Genomic DNA, 15,868 nt, shown 5'->3' on the forward strand with positions numbered 1-15,868 from the left:
CAGAACAATACGTGTACAATTACTTATTTCAGTTGATAACACTGATGATGCAAGTCAAAACATGCAATTGTAGCACTATGACAAAACATAATCAGAATTGATTTCCTTGTGAATCCCCCCCTGATGACATATTGTCGGCCTCGCGGCCTGTGTGTATCAGCCCTTGGCTGTTTGAATATACAGCAAAACTGAGAAGGAATCAAGCTGCTTTCACTCAATTAGCAAACAGCAAGCTCCGTGGTGAACTTTGCGCTGAGATCTGACATTTTTAAAGATTGATTTGAACAATTCCTGCAAAAACACAGTGCAGCTTCATAACACTTTGATACAGAGGCCGTCAAAGAGGGGTCCGGCGATAGGCTCCTCTTATCAGTGTTGGAGCCAAAAAGCGAGTCTTTTGTGTGACTTCTGGGTGCAGGAAGGACAAGCCCTGATAGACCAGTCACTTCCTGTCGTACAGCCCACCCATAATGCTGTAGTGGGCCTGGTCGTGACCTCTCACCCTAGCAGCTGTACGATGCCGTCCAATCCCTGAGCATGGGCGGGCCACTCCTTCGTTGACATAGGCTGCACTATCTTTCTGCGGAATGCCGTATGTGTCTCTGTGGTGGGTGGTGTGATGATCGACCCCCATGCACTATAAACCCCGCCCTATGGGACCCTCATATGACAACATGCACTATAAACCCCGCCCCCTCATGCCTCATATGACAACAGCATCATCACAAGAGGACAATTAACAGTGAAAGAACAAAAAAAATCATAGAGACATTAAACAGAAGGGGTAAAAAGATAATGACAAGATAAGGGGAGGATCAAGCGTGGTGCCCGTACAGCACCAGGATACTTTCCCGTGCGTTTGCTGCCTGGAAATTTAAAGTGTTTTCTTATGGATACTAGGTCATCAGAGAAAGATGGAGGAATGAAGGGGGTAGCCACTCACCACCTGCACCTGTCCATCCTCGCCAATACGGTGGATCTGGACCTGTTGGTTGGCTAGGGCGTAGTGCAAGGTCTGCTGGGTAGCAGTCTCGATAACAGCCGTTTCTCCCATGCCTCCGTCTGGTTAGGACAAACGATACGGTCAGAAGTGTCTTCATGTGGACGCTGCAACTTGGTCAGGATTGGAATACACCATAACTACTTCCAGTGCACATAATACATAAGACATATGGGTGAGGTTTATGAGATAGTGTACAGACAGAAACACACACACACATCATCATGCAAGGAGCCATATCAACCTCTTGTGAAAACTTGGCTAATTCCGAGGCCATCTGCTAGATGATGGCGTGTTTATACTTGATCATATGCGCCTAAACACACAACAAGACCTCTCCATCCAAACACACTCATGGTCTAGCGGCCAAACACAAACTCCTGGCCACAGTCTAAAAAACCCAACATCACACCGGCAGCCTGAAAGACACCCTGTCAGCAGACGATACTGACAGGCACCGCAGCGCGTCGACACACCGCACCCTGCAAAATAAACAATAACACAGCTTCTCCCGTCACGTGTCAAAATGCATGGCAATAGAAAGAGCATTTGGGAGAGAGATGTGGATTGAAAGGATTCAAGGTCACTTCTTGTAGCAGAGATTCCCACGGCTACGATACTCAGTCTAACTGCCATTCGAGAGCTTGAAAAAAGACAAGCAATGTGGCCAAAAGTGACATAAAACACTCAGCACACATGTACGCCTCAAATGTCTTGCTGTGTTGTGTTGCTTTGAAAGTAAAGGCCCTGTCTCCCATCTTTCATCATTGCTGCTACAGTATGTAACTGTATTCTGTAAATAATCCTCAATACTTCTTCCCAGAGAGGGGAGCAGGAGCCAGCTGACGACATGGACTTTTGATCACTTCTCTTTGCTGGTTAGAGCTGCAACCATTAGTCGATTAATCAATTTGTTGATTGTCAGAAAATAACTATTAACTTCTTTTTTATTGATGAATCATTTAGACTCATTTTTAAGAAAAAATAAGAAAATCCTATCATTCCAGCTTCTTAAATATGAATATTTTCTGGTTTCTTTAGTTATCTTTTGGTTGTGGACTGTTGGTCCGGACAAAAGGCATTTGAGGATGTCCTCTTGGGCTTTGGGGGAAAAGTGACCGACATTCTTCACCATTTTGTGACATTTTATAGACCATCGATTAGTCCAGAAAATGATCGACAGATTAATTGATAATGAAGATAATCGTTAGTTGCAGTCCCATCACTCTTTCCCTCCTTGTTAACGTCTCTCTCTCTCTCTCGTACGCACTGTTCTTCTGAGCATGCTCAGTTGAGCAATTGCGCGCCTGGCTGTGTGGAATCCACCTTATTAGTAGAGATTAAAGGGTCTGGTCAGAAGACTGGACCGGACATTCAAACGTCTGATTAAAAATCATTCTGTCAGTGTCAATAATAATCCACTCATTCTGGCCATAGCTTCATCATTGGTGTATCTGTTGCTTCAACAAGCTAAACGCATTTTGATAGGCTCCTCACTAGAGCAGGGGTAATCTCCATAAATGCAAAGTTTTGAGAGTTATATGGGAGCTACCGCTAAGCTGTGGGGACGCGTGTGCGTCTGTCTGTCTGTCGCTCTGGTTTGGTCTCTTTAGTCTATGCTGCAGGATTTATGCTGACTCCCCGCAATAAAAAAGAGCTAATCATGACAAACGGTCAACACCTGTCAACAAAAACACGTGTTGTTCGATCTCAGACTGACTCAACTTTAAAATATTGTTTTTATGTTCAAATATAACGTGGCATTGAAAACGTCATTGAATATCGATGTTTTTCTGGGTACAGTATCGAAGTTAGAAATTCTAGTATCGTGACAACCCTAGCATTGCGCATGTGCGCACACCATGTGAACTAGTGCTCGTGTTGTACACTCTGTGGTGTGTGTGGCCTGGGAGAGAGAGAAGGGCCTGACTGACTGGTGTGTGCTCACAGGATATTTGGCTTTCCCCCTACAGTCTTAGTCTCCCTGGTCAGAGGTGAGGGGTGATGGCTCTCAGTCTCAGTGAGGGAAGGACAGCAGGCATTGTTGTGTGCAGATTGCAACCATCTGCAGCAATAAGCACTGCGTCTGCACTTGGGCTCAGGTCGCGACATAGCTTTCGAATAGCTGCAGAAGTGAGTGAAGACCTGTGTACCGTAAATTCCGGGCTATAAGCCGCACCGGTGTATAAGCCGCACCTGCAAAGTTGACTATTTTTTACATATATAAGCCGCACCGGACTATAAGCCGCGGGTGTTTTAATGGTATTTTTTTTTATTGTGTTTTAATGTTTAATTACCATATGTAAGGGTTCATGCACAGAGGGGATTGTCAGGAAAGAGATGGCTGTTTGAGGAAGCTCCCATTTATTAACATTTCAACAAAACAACATAACACAACACCACCTGTGTTGTTTTTTACAGTGCACAGTGTCATACAGTGTGGTGAAAAGAGGGCAAGAGAGGAAATTAAAACAGAAGTGGATTTATAGTTAGAAAGAGTGCTAAAAAAGAGAGATTTTTTTTTTTTTTTTTTTTAATCCATAGATAAGCCGCACCGTTATATAAGCCGCAGGGGCCAAAAAAGCCCAAAAAACGGGAAAAAAGGTGTGGCTTATAGTCCGGAATTTACGGTAATTGCATTGTGTGTGTTTGTCGGTTGATTCCTTCTGTACAGACGTTTTCCCTCCATAGTGCGAGTGGCGTGTGCCAAAGCCTCAAACACCAAAGTTGAACAAAACGGAACTCTGCACCGACTGAACAAAGCAAAGAAGCTTCATAACGGTAAGGAAAATCTGACCCCACGCTGCGTCCATCGAAATGGACAAAAGACAAACTATTGTTAATAGATTTAGACTTTTCAGACCACCGTAGCGACTTTATTTGCCAAAAGCATCTTGCTACTTTTTCAGACCATGAGGATAAATGTTAGTGTACCGACTGCCAAAGCATTTGGTTACAACTTCAAGGTTTCTGCACGTCTCAAAAAGGTCTTAAAATGTTTTGAATTTGAAATTCAATAAGTCCTTGAATACTGTTAAATACATCCATTATGGCTTGAACTCTTATTTTAGAGGTCTTAAAAGTGTTGAAATATTTTCCCACTCAGAAATCAGCCCAGTCATGCAGACCTGTACTCGGATACGAAACCATGTTTTTTTCTTGTTCATTTCAGTGACAAAATTGGTCTTATAATCCCATTCTAACTTTAAGCAAGAGGTCCTTAATGACCGCCATAATCACCATGATATAAACATAACCAGTTATGCTAATGAAAATGTAATTAAGCCAATTAACAGAATAATTGGCCAAATTTGAAGACAGATAACAAATGGGTGCTATTAATATGAAATCCATATTGTATAAGCATTAAGGAGTTATAGTGGCTCAAAGAAAAACAGTCTTCCTCATTTATATGCAAATTGATGCAGTAACGAAGGTGCAGTCATGCAACAAAATCTAATCGGATCATCTCCTCTATAGTGGGGACCTGTGGTGTATGTATGAATTTTCTATCATATAGTAGTTTATATCATATAACAGGGACACTGACAAAGGCCTGCTTTGAAGGCAGGAAAAGGCCCGGATATATGCTGCACTGTACCTGAGCCTGAGGAGCGCGGCGTGCGTTTGGAGAAGCTCTTGACAGCCAGACTCTGGCCACGCTGCTTGCGCCTCCAGGCGGTGCGACACTTGGAGTCGATGCTCTGCTTGATGCGGTACCAATCTGACTCACCGATGCCGAATTTGAAGAACAAGTGGCCTGTGTGGACACAGAAAGGTCAAAGGTCATCACATAGATCAAATCTTAGTGGCTTGTCAAGAATGAGTCTCTAAAATGACTTTTTTTTTGCATTGCAGCTAACAGGAGGCCCCCTGGGCTAATATTCTTTTGAGTCTTGGACATGCAGCATTCATGTCATGCGTGACCCCCATCACTCCCTCGGTGGAGCTGTGCGCACTCGAGAGTGAACCCCGCGGTTGTAGTGGCGTCGACGTATTATTAGCTGTTCAGAGGGCGTGACCCGTTTGACAGCTCGTTTCTACATCGATTAATGAGCTAGCGAAAGCCCCCGGGTAGGAACTGAGACAGAGGGAGAGCTGTGGGGTGCTGCTGTGGGGCGCTGCTGTGCGGACGATCAGGCGAAGGCATACAGCCTGATGGGTCCTGTACAGGCAGGCAGGGCAGGTGCTCGCCCCCGCCCCCTTTAGACAGGTAGAGTGAGTCACCTGGCCCTGTTCCAGCCTCTACATACCTCCATGTCAGTCCGAATCTGCCTGTAACCACATTGCCGAGAGGAATACACGCCTTTAAAATACGCAACGGGGGACATGCGCTCAAATTCAATATCCAGGCATTTAACTGGGCTAAGTCATAAGCACACATACTGAAACACACCTTTGTTGTGCCTAACTCCTGCAGGTGGCCTAGGCTGAACTCCCCAGGATATATAGCAAAAGAAGTAGGATAACAGAACTCTAGACAGCAATGTACACCTCACACATGTATCGCCACAGGACTTTCATAAATATCCATCTGCCCGCCTCCGTATCCCTGTGTGGAATCAAGAGTCCACTGAGTTATGAGTGGCTCCGTTAGCATCACTGTACCCCACATATGCTTGTCATTTAGAGTCTGGTAAGTTTCAAATGTGTTATGCGTTAATGCATGTGTGCAATGCGTGCTGTTGTAACCTGCCTCGGGAATACAGATTGCAGTCCATTTCTGTGTTAATTTCTATAATGCTTCGTTTATGGCGATAGAGAGGAAATGTGCGAAAGCTCAGGGGGTTCAGTGCTGTAAGAGTTTCAAGTGCTGTAAGGGGGAGTTTTATAAACCCTGGATCCATTCAATCCTAAAATATTTTGAATAATCTATGCTATGGAGGCATTACAGATTCTCATCACGTCGTAAACAGTGGTTATTAAACACAGCCTCTGCAATTATTAGCTGGTAATTTTGTCAATCATGTGAAATTCTCTTTACGAGCTCAGAGACAAGTGACGATTGTCGTGCCTCTCCACATCTTGTTGTTGTTAATGTCAACTGTCTTGCTTAGTTTAAGCAGAGACCTTTAATATTGGGTAGAGACAGCCCACTGCAGGCTCTGCCAATAATAAGAAATGGCACTCTGCTGGTCTCCTAAATGGTCACATGGTCACCTCTCCCCTTGAAGTGTTGTGAGAGAGAGCCTGGTGATGCAGGGTTAGTGCTGACCTAGCAGGCTAACCTGAGCTAGAGATGGTGAGTTCCCAAACTTCACACAAACCACACATATAAACACAAAGCTGCCCAATCTAGTTGTAAATAAGATATTAGATAAAAAAAAAAAAAAAAAACGTCACATGTAGCTTTAGCTAATCGCTCCCTGCTACCGTGAGCTCCTGTTGCCAAATCTCATGAGGGTGTTTTGCTGAGACAGAGACAGGTCTTGAACAAGTTTAATTTTCTTCTGATCTGTCTGTCTGAAAAATGCCATTTTACTGTCAAAATGTTCACAAGATATGTGGCTTTGGGAAAATGGGCCCAATATTTACTTTGATGACTATGGGGGCGAAATAATGTCATCTGTTCCAAGACATAATTGACAAAATTACCAGCTAATAATTGCAGCGGCGGTGTAACGACTGTTTATCACATGTTTAGACTATCTCTAATGCCTGTTCCTTTCAAATTGTATGGTGTTTTTCAGTTCAGATGAATACAGTTACAGTTGTCAAGTGGAAATACATAAAACTGATACACTTGTCATTGTCAATGGTAGAGTCAACTCAGTTTGATTGTTGTCGTCGTCAGCTTTAGGAGACTCACAGCGAATGCCATAGATCATGAGGGGGTCAAGCTGCTTCTTGCCATGTTTGCCCTGTCCAGAGAGGTTGGACATGGCCTGGACCTCTCGATGGAACAGATAGTCCAGAAGTGTTAGTGCCATCTTCTCTGCCGTGCGGCAGTTTGTGGTGATGTGGAGCATGTCAGCCGCCGACACGGGGCACCGCACGCGCATCTCTGGGTTGTTTTCATCCCCCAGCCAGGTGCCTGATGGGTAGTCGTCTAGAGAGAGGAGGAAGAACAGCAATTTATAACAGGTAGCTACACAAACACTTTTCATAAAAACATCGGTCTGTGTCAGATGTTGAGATCTTGGAGAACGCTATGAAAATTCTGCCTAGCACTCCTGCAATACAGAAGAAATGCTACATAATTCCTGTTTCAAAACTGCACAACTACTGGTCCACAAGGCAATATACTACACTGGTATAGGAGTATTTAGTGTTAATTCATATACCACAGCACACCCATGTGGCAGCAAAAGAGAATTAAATTACTTCCAGGGTGTTGGAACAATGTGTTATTATTCACAATATTATTGACATGTGGCAGCCTCCCACAGGGCCACAGGGCCACCCACCCACACACACACACACACACACACACACACACACACTTCTGAGTACGACATGATACCTTCTGGCTAATGCTGACAGGACACAATTTTGTCATGGTGACTCACAGCTGCAAATACGTAGTTGCCTTTGAAGCTAACCAAGAACTGTGTGAGTCCACTCAAAACGTCTCAACCAACCATTACAGCAAGAACAGAAACAGCATGAGCTGAGTCAATTTGCTCAATTAGACATGAACTATGCCCCTCAGGCTTGATCGCAACCACTGAGCAACGCTACTGAATCAATGAGTGAAGCATCAGAGCAAACATCATCACAGCCTGAGAGAGGTCCCACAAGGACATGAACATGCCACGCATCATGCCATCGCTGTTAGTCAGTGGAGTATGTTTTCGATTCAATATGCACACCATCTGAAAAAGTCACGTAAGCCCTCAAGGGAGCAAGACTGTGTACATATGGGAAATGATCTTATAAACCCGGATGCTCAAGAAACCAGATTTTGGGTCGGCGCATGAAAATGCCATGAATTGGTTAGAATAAACTTGGAGAAACCCAGTTAAGATGCCTGGCTTACTCTGATATTGCGTACGTTAAAAGATCCTGCTCTTTTCACTTTTTGTTTTTGACATCTGCGCAAGCTCAGACTCTTTTGATGGCAACAAAAAACATGGATTACAATTACTATTCTGATGGGGATCATCATTTCCTTCCCCTGTATCAGAAGCAGTGTTGGGCAAGTTACTTTCAAAATGTAATATACTACATATTACTAGTTACTTTCATTTGAAAGTAATAAGTTACTTTACAATATTACTTTCTGTGTAGAGTAACTCGTTGCTTATTACACTACTTTTGCATTACTTTTACCAACACAACAGCAGCAGCAGAATGACATTGCCGCCCCGGAACCATCCCGTAGAATAATTTCAATCGCCTTAAAGTCAGTGCAAACAAAAATTCTAAATGTTATTGTTTTCCTTTGTTATTGTCATCTGTAGTGGTTATTTGCATAGAAACACACAGTTTGATTAGGAAATGATTGTATCTTTTTTAAATATGTGCTTTGATTTGATTTTTTTATAACTCAATTTGTAACTTGAGTTACTTGACAAAGTAACTGGTATAATATTACTGAAATCCTATAAGTAATAAGTTATATTACTGAGTTACTGCTAAAAGTAATATATTACAATATATGACTTTTGTAATGAGTTACCCCCAACGCTGATCAGAAGGAACCTTCTATCGTTCAGTCAAAGGGAAATCTCTCTCTCTCTCTCTCTCTCTCTCTCTCTCTCTCTCTCTCTCTCTCTCTCTCTCTCTCTCTCTCTCTCTCTCTCTCTCTCTCTCTCTCTCTCTCTCTCTCTCTCTCTCTCTCTCTCTCTAAAAAAAAAAATAATAAAAAAAAAAGGAGGGGGGGCGGGGGGGGGGGGCGAATGCCCAAAAGATAATAGAAAAGAAAAAAGGGGGGAAAGGCTAGCTGACATTTTCATACAGACAATTTTATCTGTGCCGGGCAGGACCCTGGATGTGGACATGAATACCAACATGGATACTACAAAAGACTTTGACCGGAATATAACCAATAGCCAAGATGCTCTGCACATATAAACTCAACCACCAAAAGAGTAAGAAGAATGTGAGAAGTACCGTACCAATGCATGTGTGTCTAATATCAGCAGAGAGAAACCATACCAATGCATGTGTGTCTAATATCAGCAGAGAGAAACCATACCAATGCATGTGTGTCTAATATCAGCAGAGTGAAACCATACCCTCTGAGTTGAGAGTGATGAGCGTGATATTTTGGCCGTTCTGTGCGTTACTGGCTTGGCCACTATTGGAAACGGTGTCACTGGCCTCCGAGCCACTTTCCTGCTCGTCCTGACTGTCCTCAGGCCCCGGCACCTTCACCAGGATGGTGTTCGACCGCCGTCCGCTCACTGTGCTGAAAACAGACATACGCTAGTCAGTAATGCAGCAAGGCTAACACACACATGAAGCACACATAAAAATAAGTTTGGGTTATGTACAGTCCGAACATTAACTAGATGTAAACGGAGGGGAAGGACGCAACCGTCGTTACCGTACGTTCACACCAAGGCCTAAAAAAAGCTTCACTCGCAAGAGCAACTGTAAAGTTGAACAATTTCAACTCGAGCGAACAGGTGATGAGGCAAAATCTTGTCATTCGCACCACGAAAATTCACATCACTCGCCTCATTCGTGCAGCCCAGGATGAAATCACATCTACTCGCGCGTTTACATTGACTTTGTATGTAATCTCGGCGCACAAACTTGTGAAATTTGCTCCGCTGTGAACGCCCAGTTAAGGACAGAGTTGACATTATAAAGGAGTGCCCAATGTAAAAAATTAAATCATCTTGAAAATCATGTCTTCCCTCTCTGAAACATGGCATTGGACAGTTGCACTACTATGTTTCAGTGCTACTCATCCACAAACTGAAAGCAAAACTCTAGCCATCATGCCTTGTAGCCTCATCAAAGGATTCAACTGATTCAACTAACTCAACTAACTCAACTAAACAACAGAGTGGCTAAAATCAGTGGCTCCTCTTTTGAAACTCACCAAATAAGCTAAAGCAAACATATTTTATTAACTTGTTCACATAAATTATGAAATTGAGAACAAGTGTACAGAGTAGCAAAAACTATCTATATTGGGCACTAAAATGAATGTGTATGTACACTTTGTACGAACACAAACACAGGGACCAGCGTTTAAAGTTTTAATCTGAGCTATAAAGCACCAGACCTTGCAAACCTTGCAGATCTCTGACCTCAGTCCATATGAAACAGATACATTGAATGTGAGCCACTCACTTGCTGAGCAGGTTCTCCAGTGGAGTGTCCTCCGGACCCGACCCCTTTGGGCGGTCGCTGCTCACTATCACATTTGTTTGTGGAACAACACTGAAGGAGAAATCCAAAATATAGTGGTAAACGAATATATAAAATAATAAATTCCTGTGTATGTACAAATTGTATTGCATTTGAAAGACATAAAACAGGCTTGGAAAAGACACAATGAAAAGACTACAATTCAGTAATAAAAAACAACACAATGAAAAGACTACAATTTCTTCAGCCCAAGAATTAGTTTAAACTACGGTAATCTTCATTTGACAGCATTCTCAGCTTGAAACCATTCCTAGGTGCAAAATGTGCCGGTGTGCCAATGCCTTGCAGCTCACCAGCGCACTTTGTTCCAGGTCTGAGTGGCCCCTTGAGGTGAACCTGCAACCATAGGGACCTGGATGGGACTCCTGGCATTGGGAACCATGCTGTCCAATTTACGTCCAAGGGCCTTGCAGGTGGCCTCCACTGCCTGTAACTTCGACTCTATGCCCTCCAGTCTCTGGCAGATTGACGAGTTGAATGAGAGCAACAGGTTCTGGAGAGACAGAGAATAAGAAAAAACATGTCTTTGTTTCCGTAAATTATAGTTTGTCCACATTCTGTGGACGTAGACAAAACGCCTTTATGCAGAGCTAACGTACCTTAATAACAGATATATCTTGATTATTGTTGTTGTTATTCTCCTGGTTGTTGCTCAATTTCCTCCGTTTCTTCTGAGGCTTGTCTTCGCCATCTTCATGATTGTCCAGCATATCTAATACAAGTCAAATATGTAGACACCCTTGTTAAGAGCACAGGACAACCTTGTTTTTACCACAGAACTATTACAATTACTATATTATTGATAAAACAATTCCTATATTATTAATAAAAGATTAACCATGTACAGTTCCCAGGAACCATGTCACCACATAATAAATCAGCCTGTGTAAGTGGTCAACAGTAACAATATTTTTTGTGTAATCTTCCCAACCGTTGCTTAGATGATGATGCTGTCATTTGTTTAAACTTTATGTCAACCTCAGTTCTCTCCAAGACAGAATACAGTGGCTTTTGTAGATACATTATAATCTCCAGGGGTGAAAACGATTAAAACAACTAAAATATTAAAGTCCTACAGTAGTGCACACTTGCCTACAATAAAACCTAAAGATAATTGGTCAATGCGAATGACTTATTGTGCTGGTTTAAAATGGATTGATAGATCCCTTGACATTGCCTCAAGTGCCAGACAGCACAGCACAGAGAGAGGATGACACCCGCAGACACAGCCAATTGTGTATGGACGCCCGGCCAAGCCGGAGGTAACACTGGGGCGCGAACCTGCGCCCCACATGTTGGTAGGCAGGGAATGTACCGCTGCACTACCTGGCACAGAGATGATGAGAGTGAGTGAATATTATTTCAAAATATATCTTACCTCTCTGCTCATCCTGAGCAAAGTCCTCCACTGTTATTTGCACAATTTCACCCAACTCTTGCCCAGACATCATTCACAGCTGAAATAATAAAACAGGGACAGAACAATATATGACTAGAGGCTTTCCATCCCAAATATTGTTCAACTTGAGATGTTAGCAAAACATTTGATTTGCTTGCTGGTCACATACTGCTAAACAGGTTGTTAACTCAAAAAAAAAAAAAAAAAACAAGACAATTACATCTTCCTACTTTTGTATTTGTGCTGTACCTGTTACCTCCTCATTATGTCGACAATGTGGACAATTGTTTTGCAGATTTTTTTACAAGGTGAAAGAGATTAGAATATAGGCATTGATAAATTATTAATGTCATTCAAAATAACTTTTATTTGGTTGAAAATCAAATGTCTTGTCATTATTGCAAATGTGAATTGGGATATGGCAAAAATGATTGTGTGGCATGCTGAAAACATGTGCACCTTTTTAACAGTTGGCAGATTGGGTTGCATTGGGCAGGGAAACGGGTTTGGGCGGGTGGACAGAATTTGGGCTTGTTTGTTTGTTTGCTCTACAGGAGAAAACCCTGTGGAAACAGGCTGTAGGCTGCTGACATTGTTGTATGTTCCAGTTGACCCATTTCACAGCAACCTTTTTCAGGTGATAAGCAGGAAGTAAAGCAGATGTAATCAATAGCATTAATGATGGTTCCATTTCATTTAGGTGTTCCAGTGCCAGGGTCCTCATTAATGATATTGATTACAGTGTGAAATGAAAGTGTACTGTATGTCTTATGTATCACATGATGTGTCAGGTGACCCCTGCGAGGGTACTTAAGGGGTGTGTCACTACACTTCATTCATGTCTGAGGAAGGGCTTTGCCCAAAACGTCACACATTTTTGTGGTCTCCGATTAAACATTTGGGAGCAGCTGCCAGTGTGCGCTGTGCGGACTCTATTTTTTATTACTTAGTGTGAAATGGCCCTATAGCCAACAAAGCTTCATCACTGCTGTCCTTGTAGAACACTGCTGACAGCTGACTGTACTATTCTTCATTTCTTCACAAACTCCCTGATATCAAAGCAGTCACATTTATTTGTTTTCTAGCAAGAGTTTGACTTGTGATCAGGCAATAATTAGGATACCTAGATCTAAACAAACCTAAACATGTATCTTGTTTACTTTTGTGGTAATTCAATAATAGTTTTAAGGGCAACTGATAATTCAAAACCAGATAGATCACCATCCTACAATTTATTGGATTTAAAACTTGCTCATTTAAGACATTTAAGTTAATTAATTTATTGCTTCTGTTGTGATATAATTGAGAAATGACCATCTACAATGTTTTAGTGATGTCACGGTACCAATAATTCAGTAGTCGGTACCGGTACTAGTGAATTTTTCCACGGTACTCTGTACCAATTTCGGTACCACGGTAAAAAAAACAGACAGATATTTCTTCAACATATTCTCCTTTATTAAAGTATGCAACCATTTCCAATGAACAAATGGGATGTAGCCTTCAACTTTAAAACAAAACAATGTGCTTCTGCTTACTTCTTACATTCAACTCTGTATGGCAGTGAGTGCAGACAGTGCAACACCAGTGGCATGTAGCCCTCAAGTATTGTTTTTTGAATAAAAAAACAAAAAAAACAATGTAGTACCGACGAAGTACCGAAAACCGTGACAACACTACGTTTTCTATGGTGCTTTCCTGTTACTTAAATGCAATGGGGTGGGGGGGTGCAAGATGCTTCTTCTTCTGTTGATCAAACATTTTGGGCGATTTTGTGTGCATTTTGCAAATATTTTATCAGTTACTTTTTCATCTGGCAGCACCGTAATAGACCCTTTTCACGGGGGCCATTTTGTGTCGAAAAGGCATGGTAAACACAGAGACTCATGGAAGTTGGAAACCCTCATTCGTGTTTTGCTTGCACCTGTGTTTACCCTGCCCTTTCGACCACAAAATGCCCCCCGTGAAAAGGGTCTATACTATTTGACAAGCTGTCTGAGGGACACAAATGCAGTTTCATGGAATAATCAATCATCGTTTTCACACAGTTCCCAGCAAATGACTGAGGTGGGCAGGACTGGTCAGGACTATCCCATTGTCATTCAATTTGCAGAGAGGGGGGCATTCATGTGCCCCTCCCTGCAGTGTTACTGCTTTCATTCACGTGGCAACCGAGCAAGGATTTTCCCTGAAATGTTACTAGGTCTTGTGGTGAGAAATTGTATTTGGTGATACAGAATTTCCCTGGATATCGATCTCTTCTCCCATTCACATACATGTTTGAGCCCATGCAGGAAGGCTGCATGTGTGAACTCGGCTTTACAGGACAGTTTCTAGTGGTTTTAGTTGCTTCTATTAAAATTGTGGTAGTATTCCTATAGTCTAATGATGAATATGATCAACTCTGCCCAACATAGAACCAGACTCAGACACAAAGGTGGCAGCAGTGAGGAATATTTCATGCTTTCCTGAAGGTCGTGGAAACTAGCTACCCTTGACCACAAGGGGACACCCCTCTCCCACTCAGTCACTCTTGTTTTAGGACGATTGTAAACCTTCGCAGCTGGATTCAATGATCATGAGATCATCGTCAACAAAATAAGTTTTGTATTTTAAACACTAAAAGCAATTTTATCAACCATAATCATGAAAATAAATTTGTATCATCGCCAGCATCTTCTTCTGTCATTAGAGCCAGGGGCCTGATGGAACATGGTAACGCTACATCGTACGTTTACGTTAGGTCCATTTGTATTTAATAATTGAAATGACAATATCATTATCAACTGCATGAATATTAGCTTAACCTTATAAACGATGTTTGAGTTGTGGCCAAACACTGCTTTTCTATCCCCAAGTAACGTTAGCTCCAAAGCTAACGTTAGATAGTAACGTTACAAGCAAACGCTGTTATTACGCCCTCTCTTCGTAGCCTACCGTTAGCTAGATAATGTTGCATATTGCAATAGGAGACCATCTATAAGTCATTAGCAGACTAGCTTAATTACGGCTAGCCCTTACTGGATATCTCAGGGCAATATGAAGAGTGACCAAAATTATACGAATTGATTTAGTGTAAATCCAATGAAAATACCCCCAAATGTGAAAAATATTTGGCTAAAATCGATACTCTAGCGTTAGCTATAGCCTGTTAGGACAAAATTGATACTCGAGCGTTAGCCATAGCCTATTTGGACAAAATTGATACTCGAGCTTTAGCCATACTAGCCTATTTGGTCAAAATTGATACTCTGGCGCTAGCCATAGCCAACTAGCTAACGCTAGCATGTGTAGAAAAATCCCAAATTGCTAGCTAGCTTTGCAAGCTTGGTTGCTAACGTCAAAGCTGAAGCAAGGCAAAGACATCATGGTGTACGCTAGCGTGGTAGTTAGCTTGCTAGTTAGGCCGCGTAGCCGCCGAAATGTTGTAATGTGAGTTGTTAGGAAAAATATCAACAAAAAGATGATTTCGACACGGCTCCCCTTCTCCGCTGCTGGCACACGACACATGTACCGTGTAAGATTGGGTTATATTACCGTGTGAAGGATGAATTCTCGTGTTGTTTGTAGAGATTCCGATAACGGCGTCGTTCCTCGCGAGAGATGAGCTTGTGTTCCTTCCTTCCTACTAGTCCCCTGCTGGTCCCACACGGTCCCACACACACAGGGAGGTCAAACTGCAAGCAAGCAACCGCAGTGGGAGATGCTGCTCACACAAACACTACACAAAATGTAGTCATATCATCTTCCAAACTACATAGCCTAAGCTATGCCATTCTACCCCCAGTTATCACTGTTCAAGTGTGTACACAAATAATATACTTTCACATTTTCTCCACCATATCATTTGATGTAAAGAGTTTGTTAGCACTACTATTTCTTCTTCATGTGTAGCACAGAGTGCCTTACAACTAGTGTCTTTGCTTTTTTAAATTGGAAATAAGTATATTTCATAATTACCAACAAAACATTTACCAATACACAAGATGCTCATATTTGTGCTGTAACCAACGTGACCATTCATGAGCATTCATATAATATAGAAACATCCCACTGTTTGTCCAGATTCAGCAGACACAAGTCCAATCCGTGTCCACTACTACACTACTGTCACTGTTTGTAACCTGCACCTATTATCAACA

At 42.2% G+C, this 15,868-nt stretch overlaps 1 protein-coding gene across 1 annotated transcript in view; it reads right to left on the reverse strand.

Moving 5' to 3' along the window:
* Positions 1-15,354, reverse strand: part of banp (BTG3 associated nuclear protein) — a 49,133-nt gene extending 33,779 nt beyond the window's left edge. The window contains exons 1-9 of the mRNA XM_083654846.1: positions 15,264-15,354; positions 11,706-11,784; positions 10,927-11,039; positions 10,621-10,820; positions 10,250-10,339; positions 9,181-9,353; positions 6,810-7,049; positions 4,602-4,760; positions 944-1,062 (exon numbers count right to left, since the gene is read on the reverse strand). Coding sequence (XP_083510972.1) covers positions 944-1,062; positions 4,602-4,760; positions 6,810-7,049; positions 9,181-9,353; positions 10,250-10,339; positions 10,621-10,820; positions 10,927-11,039; positions 11,706-11,778 — 1,167 coding nt within the window. The 5' untranslated portion in view covers positions 11,779-11,784; positions 15,264-15,354. The remainder of the gene's footprint in view (positions 1-943; positions 1,063-4,601; positions 4,761-6,809; positions 7,050-9,180; positions 9,354-10,249; positions 10,340-10,620; positions 10,821-10,926; positions 11,040-11,705; positions 11,785-15,263) is intronic.
* Positions 15,355-15,868: the final 514 nt, after the last annotated feature.

Source organism: Poromitra crassiceps (assembly GCF_964638095.1).
Source record: "Poromitra crassiceps genome assembly, chromosome: 18".
Lineage (NCBI taxonomy): Eukaryota > Metazoa > Chordata > Actinopteri > Beryciformes > Melamphaidae > Poromitra > Poromitra crassiceps.